At 57.6% G+C, this 20634-nt stretch overlaps 2 protein-coding genes across 4 annotated transcripts; both read right to left on the bottom strand.

The window, feature by feature from the left end:
• Nucleotides 1-5707: 5707 nt before the first annotated feature.
• DHX38 (DEAH-box helicase 38) lies at nt 5708-16158 on the bottom strand. Of its 3 annotated transcripts, none has more exons than XM_075101069.1 (27): nt 16022-16158; nt 15547-15940; nt 14815-15002; nt 14553-14657; nt 13977-14142; nt 13745-13863; nt 13528-13646; nt 13150-13305; nt 12307-12468; nt 12114-12221; nt 11102-11214; nt 10862-10999; nt 10421-10607; nt 10145-10330; nt 9551-9691; nt 9262-9372; nt 9070-9186; nt 8712-8819; nt 8483-8595; nt 7758-7966; nt 7525-7679; nt 7292-7447; nt 7083-7217; nt 6877-7002; nt 6384-6479; nt 6121-6242; nt 5708-5975 (listed from the first exon to the last, which is right to left on the bottom strand). In XM_075101069.1, exons 2-27 carry the CDS (start codon nt 15873-15875, stop codon nt 5891-5893), a joined length of 3750 nt encoding a protein of 1249 aa, XP_074957170.1. In that variant the 5' UTR covers nt 15876-15940; nt 16022-16158; the 3' UTR covers nt 5708-5890. The 3 variants fall into 3 exon arrangements, with proteins under 3 accessions (XP_074957170.1, XP_074957171.1, XP_074957172.1); XM_075101070.1 differs by having other exon boundaries at nt 13528-13643; XM_075101071.1 differs by having other exon boundaries at nt 13528-13604.
• A 450-nt stretch (nt 16159-16608) lies between these two features.
• On the bottom strand, nt 16609-18719 carry LOC142060801 (haptoglobin-like). Its single transcript, XM_075101068.1, has 5 exons — nt 18620-18719; nt 18218-18279; nt 17946-18047; nt 17620-17694; nt 16609-17403 (listed from the first exon to the last, which is right to left on the bottom strand). Exons 1-5 carry the CDS (start codon nt 18622-18624, stop codon nt 16640-16642), a joined length of 1008 nt encoding a protein of 335 aa, XP_074957169.1. The 5' UTR covers nt 18625-18719; the 3' UTR covers nt 16609-16639.
• Between the last annotated feature and the right edge of the window lie 1915 nt (nt 18720-20634).

Here is a 20634-nt window from a genome sequence, read left to right as displayed (position 1 = left end):
CAGCAGTGGGGACCATGCTCTGCAGAGAGGGGGCAGGTGCTGCCGGAGGGGAGGGCCATGGGCCCCCGCACAGCTCTGCCATGCCTTTGCAGGGGCCCCAGCCTTGGCATCTCCCACCTGGTGCTCCTGTGGTGGAGAGCTGCAGTGCCAATGCCACAGGACGGTGGGGCTGCCCCAGGCAGGGCTGGGTGACATCCCTGCCTGCCCCTCCCTGGGCCTGCGGGTTGCCTGGGGCCAGCGGGAAAGGCCTGTCCCATGTTGTGGTCTCTCCTGCAGCGAGAGAGTGGCCAAAATGTGGCACGCCCAGGGAGGTTCCTGCACCTCTGGGCCAGCCTGAGAACCCCTGTGGAGGGCTGCGAGGAGCAGAGGCACCATCAGAGCTGAGCAGCTCCATCCAGCTTCAGCAGGATACGGAGACCTGGCAGCCCCAGGTGAGCAGTGCCAACCCCATGCCCACCACAGGCGCTGGTCATGTAGCTGCAGGCTGGGGGCCGGGTGGTATTGGAGGCCCTGGCCAGCCCTCACCCGTGCCACCAGACAGCTCGTCTGCCAGAGCTGGAGAAAGCATAAGGGCTTGGGGGTGTCCACTCCTGCTGCAGCTGCCCTGGTCCCACTGCCACCATCGCCCACAGCAGCCACAGCTCACATTGGCATCACTGCAGAGCCGAGTGCCAGCAAGGTTGCAGGCTTGGCTGTTCATGAGCCCAGGGGGACTGTCAGAACACACACACACGGTGGTGCTGCTTTGGGGTGGGGGGGAGGTCTGCACCCGTCAGGTGTCAACACACTGCACTGCTGCTCTCTGACCAAAACCTGGCCTGCCAGCATTGTCATCCAGTTCGAGTGCCTGGCAGGAGCTGCAAAATAGGCTGGCCACAGCAGTGAGCTGGACAGATGTTGTTCATACTATGTTCTAGGGCCAAAGGCAAGCATCGGTGCTGGAACCACGGCAAGGGAAGGCCCAAGCATGCCAGGGCACAAAGCAGCAGGAGCTGGAGCCAGCACAGGTGCTGGCCTCAATACAGTCGCTGCTGCTAGACTTGGACTTCTGCAGGGACACGAACCATGAGCGGCTGGTCCAGCTGCAGCATCAGGAGTATGCAGTGGAGCAGAAGTACCAGGACTTGGTCTTTCTGATGCAGCAGTACCAGGCAGTGATGGGCAAGGTACTGCTGACAGGCACAATGGCCACAGGTCAAGCTGCATGAGTGCCCTGCCCTTGGCCCTGTTCCCCCCATAGCCATCCCATCACAGAGTAGGCACCATGCCTGCCCAACAGCCCTGCCTGTGCAAACAGTGGGTGACCAGCCTCACCAGGGGTGGGCAGGGGATGTCCTGCCAGCCACATATGGGACAAGGATTTAGCACTGCACCCTGTATGGAGCAGCCCAGACACAGGACAGACATGACTGGCACGGCTCAGTTCACCCAGCTGAGCAGAGCTGGAAAACTGCAGCCCCCAATGGCTCCACTGACATCCTGGGCACTATCCCAGGGCTGGTAGCACTGCTGCAGCCCACAACCTCACCAGCAAGCTGGATGCACTGATGTCTATATATGCCCATGCCCTGCCACAGGTCAAGGACTGCATAAGTGCTTGTCCATGGTGTTCAGCAGACACTGCCACAAGAGGGAGGGCACTGTGGGGGCTGCACAGGGATGAGAGAGCCAGGAGCCAGCAGCCGTCCGGCTTCCTACCTGGCACAGGCCACATCCCTCTGCCACAGGCCCTCCCCAACAGCCTATTGCCCATGGGTCATTCCAAACTAACAGTTTCTTGAGCCCCAGCCTCTCCACAGCAGGGGCACAGGGCCACCCAGGTGCAGGGTACCTACAGGCCAGTGATGCACCTCTCCACAGGACCAGAAGGATGAGGCAGTGCAGACAGAGGTCACTTCCTATGTGGCCACCCACAGCCATTCTGACACCAGCTACAATAACCAGAAGGAGCGCACAGAGCTGCTCGAGCAGGTCAGTGCCAGCAGCACCGCGGCCGGGCGGGAGCCAGCAGACAGCACATGGCTGTGCTGCTCACACAGGTGGTGGCAGACACAGAGATGATGCACTGCAGGCAGAAGAGGGCAGCTGAGAGGCACCAGTACCAGACACAAGACACACAGCTGGGGAGGGCAGCCAAGCAAAGCAGTGCTGAGGAAGGTGGGGTGGGCAAGGAGAGGGGCATTCAGGGCCACAGGGCTGGGACATGCGAGGGCTGGAGCCTGCAGCCAGCACCCTGGGGTTCCACACACTTGGTGGCTCCAGCAGGGAGCCCAGGCCCATCCAGAACTGGAGCCCATGGCTTGCCCTGATGGGAGAGAGCAGCAGCAAGGAGGCATCTGGCACCCATCAGGGTCAGCGCACACACGGCTGGAGGGTGAGGCAGGAGAGCACCCCAGGAGGCAGCAGGCAGTGCCTCCCCCTCAGTTACTGCACATCCACATGCTACAGCGGCATTCAGTCCATCCTGGTGCAACAATGGGGAAATGGCAAGACCCTGCAGACACCACAGGCTCTCTCTGCTTTTGGGGCATCACTAGTTGCAGAGTTACAGGGCAGGGGACAGCGTTTTCCTGTGCAGTTCTTGGAAGGTGGAGAGGCAGCTGCCCAAACCTGGGGGGAAGCAGCCAGGGAGGCATAGAAGCCACGAGAGCAAGCGTCCCAAAACTGCACTGCAGGGCTGAGCCCTGCTCCACTTCCTACAGAAGCCCTGGGACAGCATGCGGGGAGGCAATGCCAGCCTGCCCCCACCAACTCAAGCAGCCCAGGCACCGGCACAGCAGCAGCCAGTCCCAAGCATCCTGAAGTGCACAGAGGAGCAGCCATGCCTGTGCTTGGGGAAGGGCATGCAGCAGGAGGCCAGCTGCGAGGTGGAGGCTGAGCTGCAGGCGCTGAAGAAGGAAGCAGCCAGCAGCAAGGCTGAGCAGGCACGGAGCAGGTAGGCAGGCCCAGAGGCTGGCTGTCCCTGGCACAGCCAGAGCCTGGCCAGGGTTCTGCCCGCACCCCCTTCTTCAAGGGAGGGCACCCTGGGATTGCCACAGCTCATGCTGTGCCCTTGACCCCAGGGAGCAGGCAGCACAACTCCAGGCAGAGCTGAGTCAGTGGCAGTGGAAACAGCAGGTGACCCTCGAGCAGGCGCTGCAACACATGCATGCTGCGGCCCAGGCTGAAGAGAAGCTGCAGAGGAGCCAGGAACAGCTCCAAACCCTGAGGGAGCAGGTACGTAGCAGGAAAGACCTGCTGTGGGGTCCCTTCACCAGCTTGGCCCCAGTCTCTCCCGCCTCCATGGATAACCCAGAGCCTGCCCAGTGCCATGAACAGGCTACCACACCATGGGAGCTGCAAGGGCAGCTGTGCTGTCAGCAGGACTGGAAGAAAAAGCTCTAGCAAGAGCTGCAGCAGGTGAAGGAATGGATGAGCACCCTCGAGAGAGAATAAAGCCCTGCATCAAAGCCCGTGCTGCAGGAACGGGCAGTAAGCTGGGATCGGCAGCAGAAAAGAGAGCACAGACCTAGCTCTGGCAGGAAGCAGCACTAGCACAGCAATGCAGCACCCACTAACATTGCCTTCTCTGCAGCTGGGGGCACAAGAGGAGCAGAGCCAGGGCCTATGGCACAGCCTGGCACAGTTGCAAGAGGAGCTGGGAGCCACCCAGGCCCGGGAGCAGCAAAGTCTGCAGCAGCTTAACAGAGCCAAGGAGACCATCCAAGACCTGCAGCAAGAAGTGGCCTCCAACAGAAAGCACCTGGCAGAGTTGCTGCAACAGGTGAGGGCAGGGACAGGACAGCCCCAAGATGCAACCAGCCACCATGCAGCCCTCAGTGCTGGAGCAACAAAGTGCTGCAGAGAGCCCTTTCCTGCTTCTGGGCAGCACTAGTACCCGGGAGGAGCCCCAGCCTGCCCAAGGTTTGGCCAACCACCCTCCATGCCCTGCAACTTTGCTTGCAGGTGCAGGACATGGCCACCCTGCAGGCAAAGCTGGCCCAAGCCCAGCAAGAGAAAGCCAAGCAGGGGGAGAAGATTGCAGCCTATGAGGAACAGAGGCAGCAGCTCCACTGGGAACTGAGGAAGCTGCAGGGGTCCCAGGAGCAGAGCAAGCAGGAGGTAAGCACGTCCCACACCTTCCCACAGGGCACCAGGAGTCTACGCTCAGCCTGTCTCTCTCCTTGTCTCTTTGTGCCACCCGCAGGCCCACTCCCTCCAGGAGAGGCTGCAGGAGCTGAGCCGCCGAGCCCAACACTGGCAGCAGTTACACCAGGACAGCGAGCACACTCTGGCTATGCGAGAGGAGGAGCTGGTTGTTTGCAAGGTGGAGCTGGCTTTCCTCAAGGAAGAGCTCAGCAAGGCCACAGAGCAGGTGCAGGATGGAAACAGGCAGCACCACAGCCCAAGGGCAGGAGTGCAGGCTGGGCCCCTAGCAGCAGAGAATGACAGATCCTTGCCCACAGGCAGGACAGAAGTGGAGAGGACAGGACAGGGGACAGCATACTACAGATCCCAGGCCACCAAGGGAAGAGACTGGGGGTCTGGCAGCAGCAGGACTGAACATCTTGTTCTCCTTAAACTAGCCCTCTTTGGTCCATTGTTAGAAAGAAGTCCCTGAGCGTGAAACTACCGTGTTAAGACAGAAGTTCACAGCCAGTAGTGCTGACCTAACAGTTCTGCTCCAGAGCAGCTCTCCTGAGACACTGGCATCTCCAGCCCCTCTGCTCAGCCCCAAAGGCTGCTGCCCCAGCACAGCCTAGTTTCCCCAACTGCCTTCAGCCCCAGCCACACAGAGGCCAGGAAGAGCAGTCACATGCTGTTTCACACGTGGCACGGGGGATGAGGGGGATGTAATTCTTTCCAGGTAGAGACCCTGTGCTCTTCCCACACCCTGGCATGCTCTGAGAGCAGCAGGCCGCACAAGGAGCGGGAGCTGGTGCTGGTCAACATCAGTCAGTGTGTGAAGCAGCAGAGGTGAGTGAAAAGCCTTACTGGCATAGAGAGGGGCAGGTGGCTGCCTTCTCCTCACACCAACTCACTCAGCTCACGCCTTGTTTTCAGGCAGTCAAATGAGAAACTGTGGCACAAGATCCAGCAGCAAATCAAGCAGACCACAGAGCCAACAGGCAAAAAGGAGTAAGTGGTGAACATAGGGAGTGGGGCTGAGCTCTACGCACGCAGCAGTTACTGCTGCCACCAGGGGTGTATGGGGCAGATGGACAACCGCTGGAGTACCCAAGCTCCTGCAAGGCCGGCAGATCAGGATTGTCTCTGCACCACTGCATCACCTCATCTCCCCCGCCTTTCCTCCAGGCATCTTCAAGACACACTGGGCAGGATGCAGGAGGAAAACACATACCTCATGGCCAGAACACATGAGGAGCACCACAAGTGTGAGCAGCTGAAGGTGAGCAGAATTCCTGGCACAGCCTGGCCTGAAACAGGGCTGGGCCTATGGTCTCGTGTGTACAGGGACAGCTGGGCAATGGCTGCCTGCCCAGGGCACAAGCTGTGAGAACTGCCTTTGCAGCAGTACGGGCCAGGGCTGGGCCAGGGACAAGTTGTCTTTTCCCTCTAGGTCAGTGTAATTTCTCTGCCTTGTCCCAGGCTCTGCAAGGGAACAACTTGACAGCACCAGCCCTGCACAATTCTGCAGGGCTGCCTCCACCCAGCACTCACCTCCAGGACAAGAAGCAATGCAAAACAAAGCAAGGATTAGACTGACAACCTTAGAACAAATAAAATTCTTTCTGTTCTGTAGCAAAAGTAGTGCCAAGTACGAAAGCCTTCCTGGGCCACAAGCTGTAGAGAGCTTCACAGAGTACAGTGATCAGAGGAGCTGGGCACTCTCCTAAAACTCAGCTGCTCCTGGAAGTCTTTAAGCCTCAAAGCAACAGGCACTGCCTTCTTAGAGACCAAAGCGGGCTGGGGTGCGTCGTGGCGTCAGGGGCTCGCCCTGCTCCTTCCGCCCAGGGGTGTAGATTTTAGTAGATCTGCCAGGAGAGGACAAGGGTCATTAGTGGAGGATACAACCTTTCCCTGCACCAGAACATCCATAGGGAAGTTGGGATCCTCCAAACAACTCGCTATTCCTGCTCTTAGGCAGGCAAGCCGTGGCCAGGCATGGCCAGCACCTACCTTGCACTGCCCAGTGGGTTGCGGCGCTCCTGCTCCTCCCGGCGGGCACGCAGCTGCTCCTCAGCCAAAGCCATCTCTTCCTCCATGGCAGACACTTCCTCCTTGGCACGGCGGCGGTTCTCCTGGAGCAAGGCAGCAGCAGGTCAAGGACAGGCAGAGGGCTGGCTAGCAGCAGACTCTCAGCAGGCACGTGCACGCACTGTACTAGAACAGGCATGCAGTGGGCCTGCTGTCTGCCACCTTGCCCTGGACAGGAGACTCACCTGGCGTGACTTGCCAGCATGTTTGATACTGTAGAACATGGGGCCCAGCTCTGCCAGCCACTCTCCATCTACAGCAGTGACACACTGCATGTATTCCTGCAGGGACAGAAGGAAAGACCAGGGTAGCAGGATGGCACTCCCAGGGCCTGGGCACCATTTCCAGAGCCATGGCAGCTCCCTCCCTCCCCCACTTGCTGATGGCACTTCTCAGGCTGGGACTATACCCCTTCCAGACAATTCCTCCTGGCCTCAGAATCTGCTGGGCTGGACTTGGTGAGACCTCAAAGAGGTTCAAACGTGTCCCACATAGGCCAGGAAGAAATATTGGGAAAGGGACAAACAGGACTCTGCAGGTAACACAAACGTGCCTACCTGGTATAGATGAGAAAGGCTGAGAGCTGCCCTTCTGATAGATGCCAGTACCACAGCAAAGGCCCCCCATCTCCCTCAGAGCACATCTCACCCTTCTTGCTAGCCCTCAGCTCAGGCTCACCTTGGTGGTCATGACCAACTCATGATACACAATGTAGTCTGGTGTGTAGCCCATGCCAAACAGAGAGCTCGTGGGGTGCAGGTGGCAGGGCATGCCTGTGCGGATGTTCACATACTCCCCAATGCCCTGCAAAAAGAAGTGTGGTTAGCCCACCTGTTCCCATACAGGGCCTCTCAGCCCCCAACAGTAGCACAGACACCTCTCACCTTTAGCTTCGCAGCTTGATGGAAATAGGCAGCACAGATGCACTTCCTGACAACATCCCAGTCAGTACCACAGGATGCTAGGCTCATACGCTGCTGCACCATAATGTCCTTGAGCTGGGCACGCACCTCCCGCACCTGAAAAGGGATGCGGCAGTCAGATCCCTCTCCTGTGCAAGGTTCCCTCCCCAGCCTTGTTGCTACAGCCTTACTTTCCGCATGGCCTTGGCATGGATGAAGTGCTGATTGCACCACAGCGTAGAATAGCTGTTGTTCTTCCACTGCAGGTAAACATTCAGGTAAGTCAAGTGATCACTCTCTGGAACAGCAAATTTCTCCCGCACTTGGTCACTCTCCTCCTCTCGGCCCTGAAGGGTAAGCGAAGAACACAGGTTAGTCAAAGGGCAGAGGAGGGCCCTAAACTGCTGAAAGAGCAAGGATATACCTTAGGCCGATAAAAGATGGCAGGCACAGACAACATGGAGACAATGAGCAAGATCTCAGAGCTGCAACCCATGTCGCAGGAGACAATGAGCATTTTGGAGAGTGCAGGATCCAGTGGGAACTCCACCATGAGACGTCCTGTTGAGGTCAGGCCACCTGTAGGAACAGCATCGGGATCAGCAGCTGGTCAGGTCCCAGTCCCGTGGACTGACAGCTTGCCCCAGCAGCCAATACCTGTGTTATCCAGGGCCCCCAGGATCCACAGCTGGTACATGGAATTCAGCATGTTGTCCTCAGGGGGTGGATCCATGAAGTGGAACTGCAGCAGGTCCTGCACACCCAGGGACTTGAGCAGAAGTACTACATTGGCAAGGTTGGTGCGCTGGATCTCGGGCACCGTGGTTGTCAGCAGCTCATTCTTGTAGGCACTCTGGGTGTAGAGCCTGGGGAACAGATGCCAAGAGCATGCTCCTCCCGCTCAGGCCACTATGTTCCTTACTAACTCACCAGCCGTTGCCCAACCCAGCCAGGAATGGCACGGGGCAGCAGCTCTGCACCCAGCCAGGCCAGCTTTCAGGACCCCAGGGAGGAACCTCTACCCTGGCCAAAGAGTGGCCTCGCCAGCACATAAGAATGCCTGGGCTGCTGTACAGGGTACACCCCTCTCAAACACAATCCTCCCGAGCGCAGACCAGTTTCAAAGCAAAGCCTTGAGAAAGCTGCCTTTGACTTGGCTGCCTTCCTGACAGCATCAAGGGCAGAACAGCCACAAGTGAAGATGGGCAAGAGAAGAAACCGGAGCATATCCTTTCCTCTGCAGAGGCACTGGGGCCTACCTACTACCCTCATCCCCCCAGAAGTTAAAGATAATGAATAGCTTCAGTGAGGAAAAAAAATATATATAACCTGATGCCAAGCCACAGATACGACAGGAACAGGAACGCCAGTGACATGCTCACCTGAAGCAGTGGCCTGGGCCTGTTCGGCCAGCTCGGCCTGCCCTCTGATTGGCATTGGCTTGACTGATGGGGTAGATCTGCAGCGCATCCATGCCTATACGGGGGTTGAAAACCTGCAGAGCACAAGAACAACAGACTGAAGTAAGAGGAAGGCTGGGTCACTACCATAGAACTCCCTCAACCCAACCCCAGAGGCCAGACATAAACAGTACAGGAAATCTTGGCTTACCTTCAACTTGCAGTAGCCAGAGTCAATCACAAACATGATGCCATCCACTGTCAGTGAGGTCTCTGCAATGTTAGTGGCAACAATGCACTTCCTGACCCCATCAGGAGCCTGCAAGCATACTACACATCAGTCAAATCCCTGGGCAAGGGCCTCTGCACCACTGAGGAAGAGCGCAGAACAGCAATACAAAACCCAGAAGGACAAGGGTGACTCTTGGGAAGTTGAGGGGGGTACATGGTTTCTCTCGTCCTCCACATGCAATACAAAAGACATGTCTGCACCTCTCAGTCATGCTCACTAGTCTTCCCTGCACTAGTTTCCCCTGTCCCCACTCCTATCACAGAGCACACATCAGCACCTTCTGGAAGATCTTGGCCTGCAAGTCCGATGGTAGCTGAGAATAGATAGGCAGTACAGCAAGAGCAGGAGCCTTCTCCAGTTCCTCAAGGTGCTCCACAATTTGCTCTGACGTCACCTAAACACAAAGAGGGGTGTAAACATAAGGTTAAAACAACATGGAGGTAGGACAGTGCCTACCCTTCCAGCTCACCTCTATGTCCTCCTGGCCAGGCATGAATACGAGGATGTCTCCGGGAGCACCAGACAAATGGACCTGCAGGGCTTGTTTCACTGCAGCCTCCACATAATCCTCTTGTGGGGTCTGAAAGGCACAGCCCAGGTTACAGACACCAATAATCTCACCCACCCCATCCTGTGTGCAAGACTGCATCATAGCATAGCTATTTCTCCATCATTTCTGTCCGCCACAGAGTACAGTTCACGCAAGTCACAACCCCCTCCTCTCACCACAGAACGTCCCTCTGCAACGTTGAGCATACCTTGCTGAAAAGAATATCAACAGGGAAAGTGCGCCCAGGAATGTGGAAAATAGGAACGTTCCCAAAGAAGGAGGCAAACTTCTCTGCATCCATGGTGGCTGAGGTGACAACAAGCTTCAGATCTGAGCGTCGGGCCACCACCTAGAAAGCAGATGAAAGGAACAGTAAGGAAAGGGTATTTGTGCACGGCTGCAGTCTGCTTCCATTATTACTGAGACAACAGGATAGGACAGAGCTTCTGCTGTACTCTAGAGGCACTAGCCACTAATGCCAGGGAACACAGATGGTATGTGATCTGTGCAGTTATAAAGACCTGCCAACCTTGATCCTGAAAGCCTTAAGCCAGCAAAGATCTCTGTACCTAGGGTTTCTGACAGTTAGCCAGCAAGCCTCTAGCAGCACTTCGGCACTAGGAGAGATTTAACCCCCAAAGCCAGGGACCAGGATATTGGAGCAGCAAGTGCAGAGAGAGATGTAGTAGCTCTGCTACCCTCTCCCAGACCTGGTAGAGAAGGGCTGTCACTGCCAATACTCTGTTTTAAGACCAGCTCGTGTGCCCTATGCTGCTGTCCTCCAGTCCAGCCTCACACACACCTCCCGAAGCAGGCCAAAGAGCACGTCAGTATTGAGTGAGCGCTCATGCGCCTCATCCATGATGATAGCACTGTAGTTGTCCAGGTCTGCCTCTCGCAGCGACTCACGAAGAAGGATCCCGTCTGTCATGTATTTGATCACTGTGTTCTCAGACGTGCAGTCCTCAAAGCGGATGGCATAGCCCACCTGAGAGACCAGAGATACCAGCAAGTCTTCCAACAGCCCCATGCACTTGCTGTCATCAGGCTGCACCCCTGCACCCACTGCCAGACTCACCTCCTCTCCCAGACGCACCCCCATCTCTTCACTGACCCGCTTGGCAACTGACATTGCTGCCACTCTGCGGGGCTGGGTGCAGCCAATCATGCCATAGTCTGTGTAGCCATCCTCATGAAGGTACTGCGTCAGCTGAGTTGTCTTCCCACTCCCCGTCTCCCCCACCACAATCACAATGCTGTTGTCTCTGAAGAAAGGGAAAAAGTATTTCTTCATACACCACAAAGAAGGGCTTTTCCATTCACAGCCCTTTGTGGCCACCCAAGCGTCATCCTACTCAGGCAGGAAAGTTGCCACCAATTACACAAAGCAATGAGCTTTGTTTCCTGAGGGTACAGCTTCCAAAAAGCCCATGTATCTAGGAGAATTTCTCACTTGGGTTCCTGAGATGTAGGCCAATACCCTGGGGATGCTCTATAACCAGCTCCATAGCAGCCATACCTGAGGATGGAGAGCAGCTCCTGCTGCACAGCAAAAATGGGCAGATACTGTCTCTGCTCCAGGATTGATTTCTTCTTGGCAAACTCACTGCTGGCTTCACTCTTTTCTTTCATGTGTTCAGCAAACTTCTGCTCAGTCCTAAGGAAACACCAGAACTCCTGAAACTGCCTCTCCACACACTTTGCTATGCCTATAGCCCCCATCACTGGCTAAGCAGGATTAATTCAAACAAGCTCCTACCTGTAATCCACTTTGCCATCTTCTGTCACCATCTCATCCTTTTCCTCCTCTTTCTTGATCCCCATAATGTCTCCTAGTTTTGTGCCTGCCAGCTCCCAGTGCTTATGCTGAGCCTGGAGGGACAGAAAGCAGCATAACTGCCACAGCAAGCACTGACAAATCATTCTTCTCCAATCCTACTCATAAGACTAGGAAAGTATATTACCCCCAAAATTCCCCAGTGCTACAACATAGAACACAACCCCATTCCTACATCAACTCTCCCTCTTCCATGGGAACTGGAGCACAGCTTTTAGACACTGGTCTGGATACAGAGAATTCAGACACAGGATGACCAACTGCCTCCTAAGAAAATGGTTCCAGCTGCTGACCCTTCCATTAAATTAGAACTTAAACCTACACAAATATGAACCAGACATAATCTCCCTGCTTTTGACAGGTGCTCACAGGCCTCTCTCCCACCTCCCTGTTTGCTCTCACCTCTGGTATCAGTTTAGCTTCCACCTCTATTCCACTCGTAGTATACGTAGCTCAAATCCAGCTCAGTTTCAACTTACAAAGAACACAGCTGTGCTTTCCCCATACCTATCACATAAGCTTTGGAGAAAGTCCCTAGAAAGCATGCCCAAAAACTAGTATGCTACCTTACTGCATGTTCTTCCTCACAACTCTTCTGCTGAGACGTGATAAGATATATCCTGCTGCCGTACTGACTGCTCACTGCCCCTAAGCTACCTTGCGTTATTCCACCTGCTCTCTTCTCCCATGATCTGAATGTCCAAAAGTGCACAGTGATTCATGTCCCAGGCAGTGCGTGAGGAAATCACATCACAGCAGCTGCTTATGAGACAATGCAATGAGCTGGGCTGCCAGGATATCCCAGGTCATAAAAATATGAACTCCTTATCATCATTGCCACCAAAGCCTGCATTCTGCAAAGTCTAAACAAAGGCTGTGAGGCACTACATAATGTGTGTACAGTGGGGTAGTAAGCCAAAAGGTCACAGCATACCCTCTTACGCTCTTTTTGCTCCCTGTGCTTGCGCACCAGTTGGCTGCCTTTCCGGGCTATGATGGCCAAATCTGAGGTGGCATCCTTGACAGGGATGACTGGCTCTGGCTAGAGGAAACAGGTATTGCTTCAGTACAGAGATCTCACACTAGCAGGGCACTCTGCCATCAGTGCCTTCAGCCACAGTCTCTACCTGCTTGGTGAAGACAATCCTTCCGTCTAGGAAAGGGGGTACTAGGTTATGCACCAATAGATGCACTTTAGCAGAGTTATCTTCCTCAAAATCTTCGTCTACCTCAATTCGATGAACCACACCACTGGTCAGCATGCGGTTTGTCTCCCAGCGCTCATTATCCTGCGGGAAACAACGTATGAGAAAATATACAGAAGCCCCACAGAAAGCCCGAGAGATCACACCAGAACATTGAGCTCAGGTCTGGGCCCCTCGCTGACAACAGGATGAAACTGACAGTTCCAGCCTAGGAGCCTGAAAGTAAGCACTAGGGAAGAAACAATAACTGGAAGCAGCAGGGTATGGGAAACACAGACTGGCTATATGAAGCACATGGTCAACAGGACTCCCTTCAAGGAAATGCAGGAGAGACACTGTCCACCAGGCCCTTGCCACACTCAGAATACGCCAGAAAGCCTGGACATAATCCTGCTCATTCGCTGAGGGCAGCAGGCCCCAGTGTCCACTGGGCCAACAGCAGACACCCTTAGTAATATAACTCTCAGACCAGAACAGCAGGAGCATAGCCCTCTGCACTCCTGCTGCCCTGGACACTACAATCCACCACAGTCACTGTGATTGCAAGTTCTGTCCCATGCAGGAGACACAGGGTGCACTTTCCAGGGGAGTTTAACAATAGTTTCCCTGTGAGCCCTTGTTCAGTCTGGGTCACGGCACAGGCTGTACTTCTCCATCCAAGAGCAAGGGTTCAGCCTTTGCTGCCAGCAAGCGGGTCTCTCAAGGGGCAGTAAAACACGCAGTACCCACCCGTTCAGAGCAGCCAGCCCCACATTTTGCCCCTACCTCATTGATCTGCCGCCGTTGTGCCGAGATGCGCTTCTGCCTCTGCTTGTGCAGGTGCTGCTCCCGCTTCTTCACATACTCCTCGGATGAGTAGGCCAAAGGGTTGTGAAACTCATCGTAGCCCTCATCCATCATGTACCAGTCCCGGTCAGCTTGCTGGGAGGGGAGAGGTGCGGCCCTGAGCTCCGCAGGCCCCACAGCTGCCTGTGGCACACACCCCCGGAGACGCCCCCTGCGCTGAGCAGGCAGGGCCCTGCCGCCGCTCCCTGTCTGTCCACCTGGGGGAGCCCGCCCGCTGCCCCCTGCCCCGCGGCTCCCCGGGCCGGGTCCGGCAGCCCCCACACCCACCCCACTCCTCGCCTGCCTTCGGGCTCTCACCCGCTGGTCGTCCTCCCACTGCTGCCGCTCCTCCTCTGTCTCAAAGGCAATGCCCTCCTCCCCGTCGGCACGCCGCCCTGGAAGGGGTGAGCTGCTCAGTCCAGGCACCGGCCCTGCTGCTGCCCAGAAAAGAATCCACAGAGCCCGACTCTGCACTGCGCAGGGGAAGGGGATTCTGCCGCTGCCCAGCCTAGGCAGCTCAGCCCAGGCTCCTCACCTCTGCCTCTGGACAGCCGCGGCGTGGCCCCTAGGTGTCTCCGGTCATCAGCCCACTCATTGTATTTGTATGAGGGGGTGGGCAATGGCGTCTTATCCAAGTACCTGCTCCTCACAGACCTGAAAAACACCACGAGGGAGGAACTGATGCCTGCAGTCTGGTGCTACTCTTACACACACCTTCCCCTTTCTGCAGCTCAGCAGCTTGTAGCCACAGCCCCAGGCACCGATACCTGTCCCGGTCTCTTCGTTCCGTGTCCCGCCATGATGATGCCCGGTGGCTGCGCTCTGAGTCTCGATAGGAGGGCGTCGGTGAGGGAGATTCCCACTGTGAGCGGCGTGCGCTGCTGTAGCCACTGTCATCTTCCTCCCAGCTGGAGCGAGACGGTGTGGCTGCATCTAGCAGAGGAGATGGATTTTGACACCTGATATTCGAACAGGGACCCCAGGCACCTGGAGCCACCTTCTAGTGAGGAGCACAGAGAGAGCGTAACCATTTGCCTTCCCTCTAAGAGAAGGGGCTGACCCAGCAGTTCCAAGGAAAATTGCCAAAAGACCACATTTCTACCACATAGACCCAGAAGAGACCCCCCTGCACAGAGATCAGCCAGATATTCACACACACGGCTGTCAGACTTCTCCCAGACCCAGGTTGAGCTAGTTTTATGCTTGCCCTAACCACAAATGTTAGAAGATACAGGCTTTTCTATCCACACTTGTCCTGACAAAAACAGCAGGAAACAAAAAAATAAGAACAAGCCCCTTTCTGTTAGGACTCACATGAGAACTCTACTGGGTCCCAATCCTACCTTTGGGACGATGTCTGGGACTCTCCGGTTCACTCCTCCTGCTGCTCCGCTCCGATGAGCCATCTCTCTCTGATCTGCTGCTGTGACGACTTCTGTCCCGCTCCTCTGTGAAAAGAAAGCAAGATCAGGTGCCCAGTGCACAAACGGGCTTCTCAAGTCTGCTGCAGAAAACACCACCTGCGTTAGCTAAGGACTACAAACAAGCTGAGGGACGAGCCCAAACCCCAAGCAGGAAGAGTCACAAAGGTCTCTGAGCGGTTACCGCGGTCCCGTTTACGATCATGGTCCCGATCCCTACTGCGTTCCTTCTTTCGTTCCTTCTCCTCCTTGGAGGAGGCAAAGACACCATGTTCCCGACGCTCCCTTTCCCGCTGCCGGCTGCGTTCCCAAAACTCCTCACTGACACCCCCTGTGTAGGAAGGTGTTTCCACATGGACAGAACGGTAATGCCTAGAAAGGCAGAGCAGAGAGAAGAAAAGCTGAACAGTGCTGAGAAATAGCTGGCCTTTGACTTGTCTCATATGACTAGTTCTAATCTATACTATAGCAGAAGCTTACGGTTAAAAATGCTCTTTCCATCCTTTGCTAACAGCCCACGAACTCTGCTGATGCCCTCAGACACATACACTTCTGAGTAGGTCACTGCCTTCTCAGGCATCTGGAAGCAGCCTCACAACTAGGATGACTGGTGTTTGGCGGCCTAACAGCACATAAAAGCACTCCTACCCATAACACCTCAGGGAGGGCACCAGAGAAAGAGCTTTTCCCAGACCTCCTCAGATCTACAGAGATGCCACACAGTCCTCCCCCAAGGAGATCTCCAGACCTTCCCACACACACAGAAGGTTGCAGCCCCGCCTGTAAAGGGCACGGCCCCCGTAGACACTGGCAGTGCCCACACCCCACGCTCATGCTCGTCTCCCCCGCAGGGATCCGTGGGCTGCAAAGCCCCCGGTACCACCACCAGCACCGCGGACCCCCGCACAGACCCCACCTGTCCTTGTGAGCACTCCGGCTGCTCCGATCGGTCTCCTCCTCCTCCTCCTCCTCCTCCTCTGGGCTGCCCGCCTCGTCACGGCCCTCCTCCCAGTCCTTGTAGGAGGAGACCCGGGACCGCTTCCCACCGGCCGCCTCCTCCTCGCGCTCCCGCCGCTTCTGGGCAGCCAACACGTCCAGGCCCAGCAAGGAAGCCCGCGGGGCCGGCGCCTTGAAGACGTGCTGTTCGGCGGCGGCGCTCCGCCTCCGCAGTACCAGCCCGCCGGCCTCGGCGTCCGCGCTCGTCCCCGCCAGCCGGTGCAACGACTCCTCGCTCACCTCGGCCATCGCCGCCAGCCGCTACCACGCCGCACAGGGCCGGGCGGCCGGGCCGCGGCGGGCACCCATGGGGCCTGCGGGGCACAGCTCAGCAGGAGTGTCGGCGCCGGAGTGTGCCCCGGGACGGCCCCCACCCCGCCGCCACAACCCCCCACCTGTTTGCAGTTGCCTCAGCGACCGTAAACCGACTCCCTCAGCGCCGCCATAACCGGCCCACAGGGCTCCGCGGGAAGAGCCGCTCTAGCCCACTTGCACCATAGACTTAGCGGCCAGCGCCTATAGGAGTGGCAGCCACCATAGAGTCCAGCTGTTCAACCACCGCAGACAAGACGTATTACCAGACTCTCGGCGGACTTCCGGCGTCGGGAACCGGGGAGTCACGTGGCCGCGGGAGAACTTCCGGCCGTAGTGGGCGCGGCCGGAAGGAGGGGGCGGGGCGGCACCTAGGGACACCCGCACGGGGGCAGAGGGGCGAAGGAAGCCCACAGACTCACACCGGGGGGCAACCCCACAGACACACCCCGCCCCCACAGTGGGGGAAAGAGAACCCCACAGAGCTCCAGGCAGCCCCGGCAGACGAGGGCCCCCCAGCCAGCCACCCGGGAGAGGCCCCACAGGGACTCCCGAGGGGCACCAGTGCACCGAGGGGCAGGCACAGGCACACACACCGCACAGACACCCGCGTGCATGCCCTGCCGTGCTGCTCTCAGACAGACAGACAGACAGAGCCTGCAGCCAGATGTGAGGCAGTTTTATTCTCCTACAGCCCCGCCTCAGCCAGCCGCCACTGTCTCCTTGATCCAGGCCACAACACGCTGTATGTCCACGTATACGCCGTACTTGGAGGCTGTGCAGGTCTTGTCATAGCTGAGGATGCCAGCCACATACCAGGTGTCATCTTCAGGGTCCTGCACGGCAAAGGCACCGCCAGCATCCCCGTAGCACGTATCCTCCCGCAGCTCGCTCATGCCCACACAGAAGGTGTCACTGCTGAGGATGGGCTTGACCGAGTAGGATGCGTTCTGTGCCTCATAGTACTGCCTGCACTTCTCACCCTCTGCCACCGGCAGCATCACATACTTCAGCATTTTGGGAAAGGCAAAGGTGGCACCACGGCCCCAGCCTGAGACATAACCCACCCGCCCCGGGTGCACATAGTCTTTCTGGGGCAGGCAGATGGGCATCACCTCCTCTCCGAGGAGCACCTTCTCCTTGAGCTTCAGCAGGGCCAGATCCACAGCTTCTGGGTAGCTGGGGTGCAGCACCACACGCTCAATGTCCAAGGCAAGCTGCTGCTGGCTGCCCAGGAAGAGCTGCAGCGTAGGGGCGATCTCCTCTGGCTTGGTGTTCTCACTGTGGTTCAGGTAGACATTCCTGCCCGTGGTCAGCAGCCACTGGTCATCAATGAGCGTGGCCCCCACAGTGAGGTTGTGGCGGGTCACCAGCCGGCCCTGCCAAGGAAAGCTGCCCTTCCCAGCCAGCAGGCCCCCGATGATGCGCTGCATCTGCTTGGGGGGGTTCTTCGGCTTCCCGCACACTGCATAGGACAGAGCAGAGCCCTGGTGAGCCCTCTGAGGCCAGCAGGCACTGCATGCCTCCTGGCCCACAGCAGCCGCAGGGAACACCACTGCACTGAAGATGGAGGTTGCAAGCAGCCCCTGCTGCAGCCCTTCGGCTGCCCAGACAAGACCACTCACAGCCCCACCACCCACCCTGCCCCTCACAGCCCCAGCCCTTGCTGCTCTGCTCTCACCTGGCTCACAGACAGGTGCCTCCTTGCCAGCTTCAAGGTTCACCCACTCATGATCCTTGTCACACTTGTATGTGCCTTTGGAGGGAAACCAAAGTCAGCACCCCTGCACTGCAAGACAGGGGAAGGGCCCTGCAGCCAGCAAGGCGTGGAGTTACTTCTGCATCCCCTGGGCTTGGGGGAGCAAGGGTAGCTACTCGTACTCCCCCAGGAAGGTGGCAGAATGGGAGGGGGGGCTGCATCATCTGGCATTGGGGCAGCCCCATGCACTCCCTGGAGCCAGGGACAAGCCCCATCCCTGGATGCTGTGCCCATGCTGCGTGCCTCACCATCATCAGAGCCACGGAGCTGGTAGTACGGGTTGCAGCGGTACTTGATCAGGTGCTCCATGTAGCCATGTTCAATCTCCGCTGGCTTTGCACAGCTCCACTCTGCAGGCAGAGGATGCTCAGCTGGCCCAGAGGACCCAGCCCGGGACATCACCCACACCTCCAATGGCTCCCTCCCCAGTCCTGTCTTCCCCACCCCATGCCTGCTCCCTGCCAAGCTGCCCCTGGCTTAATCTGAACCCTGGTGCTCCCACCCTTGCCCTGGAAGGTACCGGCGGCTGTTGCAGTCTCCAGCACGGTCAGGGCCAGGCCAGCAATCAGCAGCACTGCAGGTCTGCAGGGAAGAGACAGCACACTCAGAGGGCTCCTAACTCCCTGCTCCCAGTCTGTGGGCTCCACCAGGACCAGGGCCCTGGGCAGGCTCATGCCCTGTCCTGAGGGCTCCCTCCCCGGGAGGGCAGAGGGCTGACCCTGCACCCTCAGGGCTGCCCATCAGACACAGCCTGGAGAAGTTGCCTGGGCCAGACCTGGATGCTGCTGCGGAGGACGAGGCTGGAGTGCTTCCAGGCCCAATGTGGGTCCTGCCACAGCCCACAGCAGGACCAGGTTCACAGCTAGGCAAGCAGGACAGACACAGCACCAAGCATGAGCAGGGACACATCAATGTCACTCACCCCATGCTTATAGCTCCCTCTCCTCACAGCAGCCTCCTTCCGCAGGTCGATGCTGTTCAGGGCTCCCTCCTCATCCCTTTTATTGCCACTTCCCTCACCCTGGTGCAGCCTCATGTGTTCCAGACCTCCTGACCCTGCTGTATGCAGCCAGCACCTTTCCCAGCAAGAGGAGCACAGCCAGCCTGGCAGAGGCTCCCGGGAAGCCTGCCAAGCCCCTATGGGAAGCCAGCGTGCCAAGAGTTTCCGGGATTTTGCAGCAACAAATATGCAGGGAGGGAGCTGGCTGCAGACACTGGTGTCCTGGCACTGTGACTCTTCCTGAGGTTCACAGAAAGCAGAGGCAGCCCCTGCCCCCTGCAAAACTGCCCTGTGCCACCAGGTAGAGCAGTCCCTGTGAGGGTACGCAGCAACCCCACAGGGTACAGACAGCCCCAGCAGTGCTGGCAGGTGAAGCTAGGGCACAGAAGCCAAGTGCTATCTCATCCTGTGCCTGGCTCTGCCCGCAGCCAGGGTGCACCCTGTCAGCCACCCTGCAAGGCTGGGGTGCAGCGGGGCTCGGTGCTGCCAGTGCCCTGAGCAGTGCCAGCCCAGCTGGCCAAGGGGTGCAGCACATCCCATGCCAGCTTGCTGCAGGCTCCAAGAAACCACAGCCAAGCCGACCTCTTCCCAAAAGCACCCACCCCTTCCCGCCCAGCAGGTTCCAGCCCCACATCCTGGCAGCCCCTGGCCCCTCGGGTGCAGGTTGTTTGTCAGCAGAGGCAAGGGCCCAGCCCAGCCTTACGGGAACTCGTAGCAGCAATCACTGGCCAGTGCCCAGCTGGATGTGGACAGTCAGCAGCAAGGGCGCAAGGCAGAGCACATCAGCCTGCTCCAACAAGCAAAGTCTGCTTCCAGCAGGAACACAACCAAGGGGCAGCACGGAGGGGAAGGGACACCCACCCTCCTACCTATCCCGGGGTGCCACTGTTGCAGTGAGGCCACCCCAAAACCATCTAGACCATGTGGGCCCAGCTCCAGCCCTGAGTCATTCAATCCTAGCCTGCTGGGGGTCTCACCAGTGCCCTTTCCTGCCCCTCGGATGCTACACTCCTTCATGCTCATGGCCACCTGTGTCTGGTCCTGGACACTCCAGAAGAGGGCTTTCCCATCCTGTGCAAGCTTCTTCCCATCTCATGGGACACCTGTGCCCCAAAACACAGGGCTTGAGATCTCTGGCCCAGCACCAGTCACACTCATGCAACCACAGTTGAAACACAGGTTAGAGACCAGCACAGGACACATCAGGGCTTGACAGCTCCGATCCATGAACCACACCAGCACTTGAAAGGTACTGTGGCATTTGACAATAGCAGGCTTAGATAGCACTGTCCCACCGCAGCAGGCTTGTTCCTCTGCAGGACACTGCCATGCACTGGCAGTGGGGGAAACACACAGCTGTGCCTTGGTGCCCACTCAGCAGCCTCAAGGTTAGCTTGGACAAAGGGACTGCCTGCAGGAACGTGGGGGAAGCTGCCCCAGCCTGCCTGTGGGGCACGGACCCACGCACCGGGCTACGGCAGTGCAGGGTCATGCTAGAGGCGAACACCACCAGTGACTGCCGTAGCAGTGCAAGGCACTGAATGTCTCCAAGCCACAGTCACGAATCAGCTGCACAGCACAGACAAGTGCTGTGGGGCAAAGTGAAACCCAAGCTCACATTCCCACAGGCGTAACAGCCACCTTTAGACTGGGAAAGCAAGCGCCTCCCAGGCCCTCTCCAGAGAAAGCACATCAAAACCTTGGCCAATGGACCAGGTCACATTCCTGTTAGAGCAGCAATAAGCACCATCCGTCCAAAGCAAAGAATCTAGGAAAAGATGGGGAGAGCAGGCAGGTGACAGAGTTGATGTGCACTGAGGGCCACTGAGAATGGGGTCAGCAGTCCCGCTCCTCCTGTAAACAGGTTTGGTGAAGTGCTATGATGCAATCCTGCTCTGCAGGGTGGATTGCAAGAGGCTGCAGAGGGAACGCCGTGT

Source organism: Phalacrocorax aristotelis, chromosome 8 (genome assembly GCF_949628215.1).
Source record: "Phalacrocorax aristotelis chromosome 8, bGulAri2.1, whole genome shotgun sequence".
Classification (NCBI taxonomy): Eukaryota; Metazoa; Chordata; class Aves; order Suliformes; family Phalacrocoracidae; genus Phalacrocorax; species Phalacrocorax aristotelis.
This window is presented reverse-complemented; position numbering and strand designations above follow the sequence as displayed.